General features: G+C 32.6%; 2 protein-coding genes across 2 annotated transcripts; both read right to left on the bottom strand.

The window, feature by feature from the left end:
• Positions 1-7,141: 7,141 nt before the first annotated feature.
• On the bottom strand, positions 7,142-8,146 carry LOC131846563 (uncharacterized). The gene has a single exon (XM_059195898.1). The coding sequence runs from the start codon at positions 8,144-8,146 to the stop codon at positions 7,142-7,144; it is 1,005 nt and encodes a 334-aa protein (XP_059051881.1).
• A 1,748-nt stretch (positions 8,147-9,894) lies between these two features.
• On the bottom strand, positions 9,895-12,450 carry LOC131846562 (uncharacterized). Its single transcript, XM_059195897.1, has one exon. It carries the CDS (start codon positions 12,448-12,450, stop codon positions 9,895-9,897), a length of 2,556 nt encoding a protein of 851 aa, XP_059051880.1.
• Between the last annotated feature and the right edge of the window lie 1,759 nt (positions 12,451-14,209).

Here is a 14,209-nt window from a genome sequence, read left to right as displayed (position 1 = left end):
ATATTAAAAAAACAACAATTTTATTTTCCCATACAGTGTTAATTGCTATCAAACAGTCTGATCAGAGTTTTATTGCGTAACTAAACTTCAAAAAACCGTTGACATATAATTAATTCTGAGGTGGAACAGAGTTCTCGGGGTTAATTAGTATACATACAATAAAGATGATTATTAACAGTCAGTTTGTTTACTATTTCAATTACATAAAAAATACTTTATTTGCCTTTACCTCGATAATTAGCTCTATAAATTACAATTTCATTTAATAATTAGCTTAAATATATTAAAACTGCTATAAAGTCTACAAATATCTCAAACGACGCTGTTGAATACTAAGTGCCGTAAATTTGTCTATCACATTAGTATGTAGTTTGTCCTCGTAAAGTTACAAGAGTCTCTAAGCTCTAACATTGTTAGAGGGTGTTGCCAACAAAAAATGAACAAGCCCACTTGACCTCCTTAAAATATTACAAAACTACCAAATTTATAAAGGTAAAAAATTTGGTAGATTTCTTGAGGTCTTAGGGAAAAGATTTATGAAGTTCCAATACTTTATCTTATATCTATTATACTTTCAATATTATTTTCAATGAGCGTTTTAGTGAGTGGAATATATTTTTGATTTACAATGAATTCCTTTGAATACGTTGAAATTGTCAAAAAAAAGGTATCGAGCAGCGGACTATTAGAACAGTTTAAGAAAAACGTATCAATTAATTGCACAAACCTATTATAAATTCAAAAATATGTTTTGGGCACCAATTCTAGTGGTAATCAAAAAACATGGCAACACTGACTTAAACGGGAGCTCTAAGTTAGCGATAAGACAACCACTTAGTAACCACCAATCAAGAAGGCCTATTTGAGGGCTCCAGATTTGTTAGCAGTTTCAAGTTATAGTCCCATCAATCCACTCAACTATAAAGTATTTAGTTGTAATCAGTAACTTTGAGTATAGGATTGAATACATATTTACATACAAACAGAGGCTAAAATGTTAGTAATTTTAGGAAAATATGTATATATATATATATTATAATAGTATGACAACTGTGTTTTTAATGTCCTATCATTTAACGCAATTACTAAGAATTAAGAAACTAAGAAATAAGGATGCCCTATTCTCATTTATCTGAAAACCATTGTGATTATTTTGTTAGCCATGATGGTAATTGGCAACCGCCGCCTATATAAACGTAAAATATGGAGAGAAGAGCCTGAAAAATGCAAAATACAAGCCTACTATTTGGAAAAAGAACAAGTATTAATTGAAGGGGCATCGTGACATAGCAACACATTGACTAAATGAAGCATATAACGCCTCGACCTAGAGAATTCTCCACCACCGTTCCGCTCCAGAGAGGCGCTCCGAGGAAGGGAGTAGCTTCGTAACACTGGCGAGCCCTGCCCCCTGATTTCTCTATCTTATTCTGCACTAAACGGTCACTAATTCCACCACCATCCATACCTGTCCCCGAAGACAATCCAGTTGTCCTAAAATTAGACAATAGGATAAAGTAAGTCCATTCTCCACTTGTAAGATTTTATAACGCAATTGTAATAAATTTTTATTCCACAGGAGGAGATCCTTGAATTTTTAATTCAATATATAATAAACTTCATATAGAGTTTATTATTAATCAGCATGTGTTTCTGGAAAATATGCAACCAATATGGATTGTAATCATCCTAGGATTTCAAACTATGAAAGACTTGTGAACAAATAAATACTGGGGATAATTAAACTCCCATATTTGTACTAGGATTTCCTCGCAGCGATAAACAATATTCCATTTAGGGATGATTTCATAGAAAGCATTTCAATGCTAAACTAATGAACCGTCCCGGCCTTGCACGAATAGCAGAATATTATAACCTAAAATTCCCTTTGGAATTGTAAATTCTAAATATTGGATCCAAAATAAAAATTATTATTATTATTAACTGTTTTTCACAGCTTAAGCTGGTGATTAGTACCGAGAACGGGACATGCCTAGTCTCTCGTTACATTATTTTGCTTCATGGTTTATTCTGTGGCATTTAGGAAGAGTTTATTATTATTATTTTATATATATATATATATATATATATGTTTCCCTTTGATGGGGTGTTAAACTTGTTATTATTAATATTATTAATTACGGTGTCGATAGACGACTGAAACTGATAGCTTCTATACGTGTTATCGTAAACTAATGTAGTTTTTGAGATTATCGAAAATACATAACATAGCATGCAGGCGCGGCTAGGTACTATATTATAATACAATGTGTTCTGTATATATAATTATATTTTAAAGTAAAATATAGCCTATTTACACGCTGAAAATAAACTTTCTGTACGTACTGTTTAGCTATTATTTTATTTATTAATTGCAATAAATATTTTGTCTATAATATATGAGTTTAGATAAGATTTTTTTTATGTAATTAGAAAAGTAGAAAAGCTGACCTGATGATAACCGTCACATATAAACAGCATTATAGAGATCACGTTATCATGTCACGCTCGTGATACTACTTATCATCCTGGAGAACCAGTAGTCATGATTCTTATACAGTAAATTTGCTAATCTCATTTTACAACAGAAAGTTACAGTTTATAAAGGAAGTTACTTGGTGTCTGAAATATGAGAGATTAAGGTAGTTTTACAGAATTTTTACAGTCTACCTCTGGCAAAACAATTTCAAGAACTTCAGACTCCTGTTTATCGCACAAAGTCAAAGTAGGTGACGAGTATCACGATCAGTTTATTTTCTTGGCGAACCGAAAGTTTAGGTTACCCCCACTATATATGCAAACGAGTACTCTATATATTAATTTTGGTTCACTTTATGTACCTTCAGTGTAAAGTTTTAATTAAGTCGGCGAGTTTTGCCGGGATAATTTACCTTGCCTGCCCTAAACTTGGGTTAGAAGACTTGAAACCAATCTCACTTGTGACAAAGAATACTCAAAAGAAATTTGCATGAGGGAATAGTCTTAAAATGAGAATAGATGATTAATTTAATAGGAAAAGAAAATTAAAGAGAAAAAGTAACAGAATTAAATTTATTTCTTGTTGCCATATCATTAATATAAATAATACAACTATGCTTATGTGATAAGACCGCCTTTTGTACATTACTCTAATTAATGTTCTTTATAATTTACTTCTGGTACAAGAAAGAGTTAATAAATAGGATAGAAAATAATATAAAATTCTTTATTAAAATTAACTGACATTGAAGCTCTTTTGAATAGTCATTATTTAGTGAATAGTTATTAATTAGACTTATTTTTTTAATCTCATTCACAAGAAGAACGACCAAGAAACTTTGTTTACTTGTAACCTTACATTTTAAGTCGAAATATGTGAATATAAGCTACCAACTAACTAAAACTAACTAAATAAAAGTAACGTCGTAGTGTTTTGAGCAGACCAATCCCTATAAGCAGAACTTGTTGACGAGTATATATATATACATAAATGTTTTTTTTTATTTATTTATTTATATATACACTATCATCACAAGCATATGCCCAATACAACAGTGCATCCAATATTACAACAACGGTTTGCTATCATAGCATATAAAATACAATGCGGTCCTTGCGAATACACAGAGACATAGAAAAAAATTCGTTCCAGTTCAACGATGAAATAAATAAATACCTTCGTTATATCAGATAGAGTAGTCAGGAGGCATTATCAATTGTCACTGTCGCGTCGTGGTAAACGGAGTACTTAATATGCCTACATTTCGTAGGCTTTAATATATTTGAGAGCACAACCGACAACGCGAGACTCAACTAAGAAGAATATATTGTATTTAAATCCAATGTGGCAGGGTGTCAGCTCACAGCCTCTCAAATTAGTCTGGTATGTTATCAGTTATTTAATCGCCAGAAAGTAAGCCAGAAATATAAATGAACAAAAGGTTGTTCGATATCAGTCGGATTTGAACTCGTGCTCTTTCTATCAAAGTTATGATATTATGCCACTAGGTTACGACACTCCAATTTCCTTCTACCATTTTAGTTACTATATAAGGAGCATTATAATAATAATAATAATCTTCCTGGCCAATTCACACAGCTCCATCTAGTCCTAAGCCAAGCAGAGCTTGAGATATGGGTACTGATACATACTTACATACATTTTTTGTTAATACATCCATAATATACATAGAAAACACTTAGATCTATACAAAGAATCACACTCATGAGTAAAATTGTGCTCAATGCAATCGAATTCGCGAACATCAGAAGGAAAGTGCTATACCACCTACCCGCTAGACTACTGAGGCCGTTTTATATCATATGTCATGCAAATAAGTATAAATGACAGATGAACATGGTAACTATAATATTTATTGCTACTCCATATTTAATACGATAGTAAAAGTCAATTATGATACGAGAGCTATCACAAATAAAGGACTCAATAAAACTCAATTTGCGAGATTAAAAACAACAATAATAGCAAATCCTAGAGCCGGGCTGAAGTGCACGGAACTACACGTATTTACACGTGATTGCATAACCGTTTTTCAGCAGATATAGTGTTGATTGCGGTTTTTATGGTGACAAGAATAAATGGATGTTGTTAAAAATGCCAAAATATAAAACTACTATTGACGGCCGACCGTTAAAAGTCACTTTTATTTTTTGTATTACTTTTAAAATATTTTGGATACTTTTAGGCGTGTCATGTTTTTGAAAGTCAGAATTGTTTTTCCTGTGGTCGTAGTTCTGGGTATTTGTTATAATGGCGTCGATTTAGCACACCGTTTCAAGGTGCGTTAGGAATCATCACACAATGCAAACATTTAAACATTTACATTCATCGTCTGGGTTTTTTCTATATAGACTGTGTATGTATTTACAAAAGATATGCAGTTCACGAAATACTTTCGGACTTATTATTTAACGGTCAGTGCGGTGTTGTTATAATAATATAAATAGACAACGAAAACCTTAGTGATGTAGTGGTTTAAAACATTGCCTCACCTTTCAATGATCACAGTTTCAAACTTAATAATCTTAATATAAAAAAAAGATTTGTATAATCCTATTTGTAATAAATTTTATCAAAATTCAATTATTATTTAATTAATCAACAGGTGTATTTAGAAGGAAAAGAAAACCGTAAATTAATCCAGGATGGTAACAGGTAAATTTGACGATTACAAAAATTGAAACAAAGCAACCTATGACACATTATTATTAATTTTTAAAAAAAATCTTTTCATTTCCATTCATTATTATTTATTATTAAAAAAAATCTAATCGTATAGTTATTATGTATTCATGCATGTAAGATCGATATATGTATATTGCGTATGAGAAATTGAGGATCTATTGCCAATAAGATAAATTTTATACAACTTCATACCAGACCATAAAACAGCGAAGACAATCATAAACCTTGACAAACCAATAAGAAAAGACAAGTACTCTTATTCATAAATATCAATTTCAAATTCTACGCCACGTCAAATTCAATAGGCATCTATTTAACAATCCTATATTACTGTCTTTCAAATAAAAGAAAATAGCTTGAAAGATTAGGACGAAACAGACTAATACCTAAATTAGCTATTATGAATACATTTTCACAAAACAACGCTACAATATATCTTCAAGAGAGACATCCTACTCAACTTCTGAACTAATTGAGAAACAAATACTTTACACTTATTAACGTTTAATTATCAACCAACGATACGATGATTATGAAACAATGATAATTTTCCATAAATTATTCAATTTTTATAAATTGACATATCCATCACCAAATTTCTAACAGGTTTTCAGTATTTTTACAAAATATATTTACCATTTAATAATATTACCATTCTCACTTTACACTTAGCCATCAAATCGCTTTCAATTACCCAAATAAATTGAATTTCTAAATAAAAATATTGGCGAAAAACAACAAATATAATAAAAGAAATATTGAGAAAAGAATTGAAATGCTTTCTTGTGTTAGATTAATAGCAAAAATTTTCACTCCGTCATAGAATGTCAAAGTCATAAATAGAACGAATATGTAAATAAATTATTTTAAAAAGAATATACAAACGGCTAGTAACATTTTATTTTTTTTTATAGCAAAGAATTTATTGGTGCGGCGTTTTATTTTATATCTTTATCATGTACATATATCGTAAAATAGTAACGAGACAAAAATAATTTGTTTGTCTGTAAGGTTTTACCGTGAAAACGATTGGAGGAATTTGGTTATTTTTATACAGAATATGTTGTTAAATATGGCTATATGTATGAACTAAGAAGGTTAAGAAAACTGACAAAAATACCCAACAATAATTAATTTTATGGATGTTTTTAATACGCCCTTCACAATATTATTAATTAATAAAATAATATATGGTTTCTACATATGTACACAAGGATGATAAAAAATAAGGCAGTTATACAAATACATGTTTTATTCTGTTCATGTTTGATTATCGTCAACAGGTGACAATTCAGAAATATCCATGCGAAGTCGCAGGCATCACTATCTCTATCAAAAAATATTTGCAATATCTTAAAATTTTATACGATCAATCAAAATATGCAAATATGTACAATTTTGTTGACATACAAATTGGTATTTTATTGATAAGTGAATGCAAAATGGAATGCCAAAATTGCTATATTTTTATTAGATACTTATGTATTCACGTCAGTACTAGGCACGTTGAAATATAGTTTTATATTGTTTGCTATTTTTAAAGACGAATTCCTAAGTTAATAATGTCTTCTTGTTTATAAATTACAATATATTTTTTCCAGTTCCTTGGCTAAATTGATTTTATTTGTGAAAATTAAAAATGAAAGTGCCTGTTGCCTGTGCCTGAAAGTGTTCAATGGTAATTATACACTTTGTATGAGTTGTTGTTAGTATAGAATATAATATGACATACAATAATAATGATGATAAATATATAAATTTGCTCTTTGTCCTTATTAAAATAAGAGATCATACATTGTTCCGAGGTGGATATGAATGATAATCTGACTCCAATTTTAAATGATTATATTTTAAAAAGTTACAAATAAATTTTATGCGCACGTCATATGTAGTGGACGTCGAAAAGGGTACAGGCGAGCCAACCTCAACCGGATTGGACCTACAGCGAGCCGATCGCTAGTGTTGTGCGCCGACATCCTCCGGGGCCTTGGAAGCATCGGCTTCCAATGAAGTCTCCTCTGATGGCTCCATCAATGGACAGATATACTTTACAGCACGTCGGAAATTGCCTGCTGCAGTTTTAATTTCAACAACGCGCACCACTCCATCTTGACCTGGAAACAGAGAGCAGATGCGACCCATTCTCCAGCACATGGGAGGGGAGTTATCTTCCTTTAACAGCACCAAATCATTTATTTGAAGCTGTCTATCTGGGATCCGCCATTTCTGCCTTTGCTGCAATTCGGACACATATTCTAACTGCCAGCGTTTCCAAAATTGCTGCCGTAAAAGCTCCAACCGTTGAAAACTGTTTAAACGGTTTATGTTTTTATCCTGCAAACTAGGTGTAGGTAACGACAAAAGTGGTCTTCCAATAAGGAAGTGCCCTGGGGTTAAGGGTTGAAGGTCATCGGGACAGGACGACAAGGGACATAGGGGTCTACTGTTAAGAATTGCCTCAATTTGACTAAACAACGTTGCCAATTCTTCAAATGTGAGATGAGAGTTACCTAAAATCCTCTTTAAATAATATTTTGCTGACTTCACGCCTGCTTCAAATAAACCCCCGAAATGCGGAGCATAAGCTGGTTGAAAATGAAATTTAATACCTTCTTTGGAAGAAAAATCAGAAATGTCATCAGTATTGGCGCTAATAAACTGTCTAATTTCTTTAGAAGCTGCCACAAAATTGCGACCATTATCGCAAAATATATCTAAAGGCTTACCTCTGCGAGAGATAAAACGACGCAGTGATAATATGAACGCATCTTTAGAAAGTTCACTCACGGCTTCCAAGTGCAGACACTTGTATCTAAGACACACAAAAACGCATAGATAACATTTTGTTATTCGAGAACCTTTACCCTTTCTGTTGGTTATAAAGAATGGTCCAGCAAAATCGACACCAGTACTAATGAAAGGAAAATCTGGATTTACGCGTTGCTTGGGTAGTGCACCCATTAATGGTGTTGGTGTTCTACCGCTTGCTCTTCTACATACAGTGCACTGTCTAGCTACAGTACGCGCTAAATCTCTACCAGCTATAGGCCAGACAGATTCTCTAACCGAGGACAGAAGTAGCTGAGGACCAGCATGAAGAAGACGTATATGTTCCCGCTGAAAAAACAACTTGGTAAGTCTATGCTTAGCATGAAGTAACATAGGATGACGTTTATCAAATGTGTAGCAAGAATAATTCAAACGTCCGCCTACTCGCAGGATACCATTACTGTCTATAAAAGGACTCAGTGAACATAGATAATTTTTAGAACTAAGAAATTTATTGTTTCGTAATAATGTTTTTTCATTAGGAAAACTTTGTTCCTGAGCTACTTTAACTAAAAATTCAAACGAGTAATTTAAGTGTTCAGGTTGTAAAATACCAATCTGCTTATTTGAAGGGTATCTACAATTATGTATGAATCGAAACAAATATGCGAAAGTACGTTGTAGACGATTAAAATTTGAAAATCGATCAAAATCTATTATTGATTCTGCACTTTCATTACACATGCTAACATTCACCTTTATTTCAGGCAAATTGTTAACCTGTATCCCTGTTGGAATAGAAGTGGGCCATAAAGAAACATGTTTACGCAAAAATGAAGGACCATGCCACCATAAATCAAAATTAAGAATTTCTTCCGCATTGGCACCACGTGAAGCTAAATCAGCTGGATTTAATGTTGTAGGAATATGACGCCAATCAGCGGTACTAGTTAAATCAAGAATGGCACTGACTCTGTTCGCCACGAAAGTTTTTAGTTTGTCGTATCTCGTACCTAACCAAGCCAATACTATGGACGAATCAGTCCAAAATATCTTACGTGTAATTACACATCGTAAAGCATAACAAACAGCGCTTGTAAGTTGTGCACCTAACAGACATGCACTTAGTTCGAGACGCGGGACAGTTAACGGTTTTACCGGAGTTACCCTAGCCTTAGCACATAGGAGACGAACAGTTATATCACCTTGCTTATTTACAGACCGAAGATAAATGCAAGCAGCATATGCTGACTCTGACGCGTCACAGAAACAATGGAGTTCAACATCTACAGGGGATTCGCACAAAGCATGCCTTGGAATACGTATGTCTTGTATATATTTTATATTATAAATAAATTCTTGCCATAATTTAGCTATATCCTTTGGAGCGGGATCATCCCAGCCAATATTATCCAACCATAATCGTTGGATTAAGATTTTTGGTTTAATAGTAATTGGACTCAACAAACCAAGAGGATCAAAAACTTTACATGAATCTGACAATATAGATCTCTTAGTTGGAATGTCCTTTGAATTTAAATAATTAGTTGGAAAATGTATATAATCTTTGTTAGGATTCCACCCTATACCTAATGTGTGAGATGATGAACTGATAATTAAATCCTTTTGGTCGTTCTGTGAATCGACCAAAATAGACGGTAAGTTCGAACGATATTTGCGTAAGCTAAAGCAACCAGAGGAAAGAGCGCTTTCCACCGACTTCTTAATATACACTAGATCATCTATATTATCACTACCAGTCAACAAATCATCAACCAAAAAATCATTTTGTATTATTAATTTTATATTTAGATTATCACATTGCTCGCCTAACTGCCACAAACAACGTGTACTTAAAAAGCTACTACTAGTGTAACCATAAGTTACAGTATTAAGTCTAAGAGATTTCAGTGGTTCATTTTCATTGAAACGCCATAATATCATTTGTAAATTTCGATCACTGTCCTGAACAGTACATATGTGTATTGACGAAACCTAATTAAAATATTAAATAGAGAATCTTGAATGTAAGGTCCAGTCATTTGTATATCATTAATAGAATAACCAGATGTAGTTTTAGCGCTACCGTTGAATACAACGCGTAGCTTAGTAGATTCACTAGATGGCTTAAATACTGCATGATGAGGAATAAAAAAGGATTGATTCGGAATAAAAACAGGTGATTCCGTCAAATGTCCTAAGTCTGCATACTCCTTAATAAATTCTGAATAAGATTGCTTGAGTATTGGATTTTTCACGAATCGTTTTTCTAAAGCTAAAAATTGTCTTTTGGCTGATCTGAATGAATCTCCCAAACAGTCTGGTGCAGTAATAAGGGGCAATTTAACACAAAATCTACCGTCCTTATTTCTATATGTATTTTTACAAAAATGTTGTTCACATAATATTTCCTCCTCAGTTCTTTTATTATTAACTGTCGGAATCTGTTCCAACTCCCAAAACATCTTTACTGTTTCATTTAAACGATCATTACTAATATCTTTATGTTCAATAGCAAGATTACAAAATACTGAATTAGTGTTCCTGGTATACATTGGACCTGCTAATATCCAACCAAGTTTGGATTTTCGAATTATTGGTTTATTTGGACCAAGTTTAATTTGTTGAGACTCAATCAGGTCCCAAAAGATATCAGTGCCCAATAGCATGTCTATGGGTGCAGATCGATTAAAGTTAGGGTCTGCAAATTGTATATTAGAAGGCAAGTGAAGTTGAGAAATATCAAATGTTTTATTAGGTATATTGCTAGTAATTTGTGGAAGTACAAGACATGATAATTGTATTTTAAAATTTTTATATTTAGATTTTACGTTAACTACACAACGTTCTAACGCATTAGAAGAAAATAAATTACCAACGCCTAATATATCAACCCGGACTGGCAGAGAAGTTAATTGCAATAAGTTTGTCATTCTTTTTGTAATAAGAGAAGACTGACTTCCGCTATCCAACAAGGCTCGAACTGTAATAGACTTATTCGTGGTTGGATTCTGTATTTCTATCAAAGCTGTAGATAGCAAGGCATTGTTACTACAAAAATGATTTGTGAAGCCACATATACTGCTTTCAGAATTATGTCCGGCTGCAGATAAGGCAGTTTCAGTATTAGAAGTAACTGCATGTACCTGAGATGAGTTTACAGGTTGAGAAGACTCCCTATGTAGTAAGGTATTATGACGTCTCTCACAAATAGAACAACGACTTAATCTGCATTGATGTGATGAGTGTCCCTTACGTAAACAATTAAGGCAAACCTTTAACCTTGATGCTTCAGAAATTCTGTCCTCTACTGGCTTGGATAGGAACGATGCACAATCATACAAACGATGGCTACCGCGGCAGAAGACACACGAAGGTGAAGAAGCAGAGGCTTGGGTTTTAGCTGAAACCACAAAAGATTTGGAGTGAGATCTTCTATTTTGATTAAAAGATGAATTATGATCTACCTTTACTTGATCTACACGATCAGGCTTGATGTGATTAAATGATTCTAAAACATCTGCTCGACGCTTAAGAAAACAAAAAAAATCATTTAAAGAAGGCGATTTCTCAAAACTATTTTTATGTTCCTCCCATTTAATACTAGTACTGCCGTCGAGTTTTGCTGAGACTAAATGGATGACAAGAGTATCCCAGGACTGAGTTGGTTCACCTAGTTTATTAAGAGCGCGCAAATTCTTTGATACATGGTCAATTAAAAACCTTATTCCCTTGGCAGAGTCGCGAGTGATAGGCCGAATATTACACAAAGAATTTAAATGATTGTGTATTAACTGCTTCTCGTTGTTGTATCTCTCACATAGGAGATGCCAAGCTTCTTTGTAATTGACAGCACTAACTTCTAAATTACTAATGACACGAGAGGCTTCACCCTCTAGGTAAGAATTTAGATAATGAAATTTGTGGATAGGGTCAATATTATCATTGTTATGTATTAGTGAAGTATATGTGTCTCTGAACTCAATCCATTTAAAATAAGTCCCATCAAAGCTCCCAATTTTTAGAGTGGGAAGTTTAAAGTGAAAGCTCTTATTATGACCACATGACTTATTACAATCTGAACCTGATCCAGAGTGAATCGATTTATAATCATCTACAATCTGATTTTTCTCTAAAATTACTTGAGTCTTAGCAATAAGAGTAGAAAAATCAGTTTCGATTTCCTCTCTTGTATCAAGTTCCGATTCCAAACTATTTGAATTCACAAATTCAATTTGTGATTGACAATCATCAAAAATGGACATTAAGTCTTTAAATCTCTCAAATCTCTGTGTTAACATAAGCAAACTAGTCTTATCATATTTATCATATGAATCAATAAATTTAGTTAAAAAATTACTATATTTTGTTATGCGACCTTTAATTGAACTTCGTTTGGTAATGAGATCCTTTATATTACTAGGATTCATAGTTGGAACATCTAATTTAATGTTCTCTAAAGGTGTTCTCACAGATCGATCTGAGGTGTGTGACATTATAAATATCACTTAAACAATTTACTAAATAAACTTAAAAATGATTGACTATGATAAACTAAAAATGTACGAAAAGAAAAATAAAATAAATGATACGTAAATGTAACCAAGCCGGCCTATGACGATGACGTAATAGATCACTCGACGCACGAAAACAATAGGGCCGGGCGATGCGAGCGCAGCAGCCAGGTAAGCGGTAGGTACTTATTGCAACTGCGCTGGCGCACTGGAATGTGTAAATATTGCAAATGTTATAAAAATGTACCAAACATAAAATGTTAATATTGCATTTATAATATTTATTATTACTTCATAGTGAATAGTAATAAAATTACAATGAAATAACTAACTACTTGAATGTGATATAATTATCTCACTAAAGTATTTGCGTAGCACTAATAATCAAATATGCAACAATCTATATTCTAACTAAATAATACTCAAATAGACAGATACAATAAAACAAAGCTACTAAAATAATTTACTACTACTAAATTAATTTTCTACTTAGGGATTTAGATATCTTTTATATGTTTTACTTAATTATTATACCTACTATTGTTATATTATATACATTAGTATACAATTGTATCTATTCTATTCTATTGGTTATTCACTATAATAGTGTTACAATTATCTATTTTAATCGACTTCTACGTTTCTAAGTTGAGATCGTAGGTAGTTATGATAAAATAATATAAAGAATGTACGAACGTTTATACGATCAACTATTGAAATGTTTAGCTTACAATTAATAGATAAGCTTTTATATAATGTGCTAATAACTACAGGTATACTAAATAATATTAGGTACCCCTAATTTAATAGACTCAAAAAAAAGAATAGAAATTAAATCTACGTAATCAACTTATATGGAAAAAAATCACTAATTAAGGAGTGGCAACTAAAAGCAAATTGAGGCAGAATGATTACAATAATATTAGGTAGGAAAGATAGGATAAGGCACTTCCCTTGCTAAGCTGTGGCTGCGGCACTGCTCGTAGTCTGCTGGTGGACCGGCTGGCTTTAAGCAATTGGTGGATAGCCTTCCGTAATTGTTGATGTATTTTATAGTCGTTGTAACTAGCTTCTCCAGAAACAGATATATAAATTTCTTCAATATATTCCCATGTAATTCTGAGGTAGATGTATATTCTTCTTGCTAAGCGTTAGCTGCGGTGCTTTATTAATACTGTTGACCGGCTGGCTTCAAGCAATATTACTTTATATTCATTGATATCTTGAAAATCACGTCGGGGTCACCATGTTCCGAGGTGGATATGAATGATAATCTGACTCCAATTTTAAATGATTATATTTTAAAAAGTTACAAATAAATTTTATGCGCACGTCATATGTAGTGGACGTCGAAAAGGGTACAGGCGAGCCAACCTCAACCGGATTGGACCTACAGCGAGCCGATCGCTAGTGTTGTGCGCCGACATACATGATTGTCCACTCATTTTATTTACAGAACTCATTTATTTTTTACTATTTTTTTTTTTATAAATAACAAGAGTTGTAAAATTACTAATGTAATTTGTAAATATTATGTTATTACTTATTTTTTGTTAGTCGATGGCTTCGGTGGTCTAGCAGTTTAGCTTTACGTCTGATAGTCGTGGGTTCGATTCCTCGCACGGTGGCATTTTGTATTCATATGATTGTTTATATCGATCTGGGTATTTTTTATGTTATCTATGTATTTACAAAATAATATCTAAGTATTTATATCAGTTATCTAACACCAGCTTTGCTT

Source organism: Achroia grisella, unplaced genomic scaffold (genome assembly GCF_030625045.1).
Source record: "Achroia grisella isolate CSIRO2021 unplaced genomic scaffold, CSIRO_AGI_Agris_v1 utg511, whole genome shotgun sequence".
Taxonomy (NCBI): Eukaryota; Metazoa; Arthropoda; class Insecta; order Lepidoptera; family Pyralidae; genus Achroia; species Achroia grisella.
Note: the sequence above shows the minus strand (reverse complement) of the source record. Positions and strands in the feature narration are given on the sequence as shown.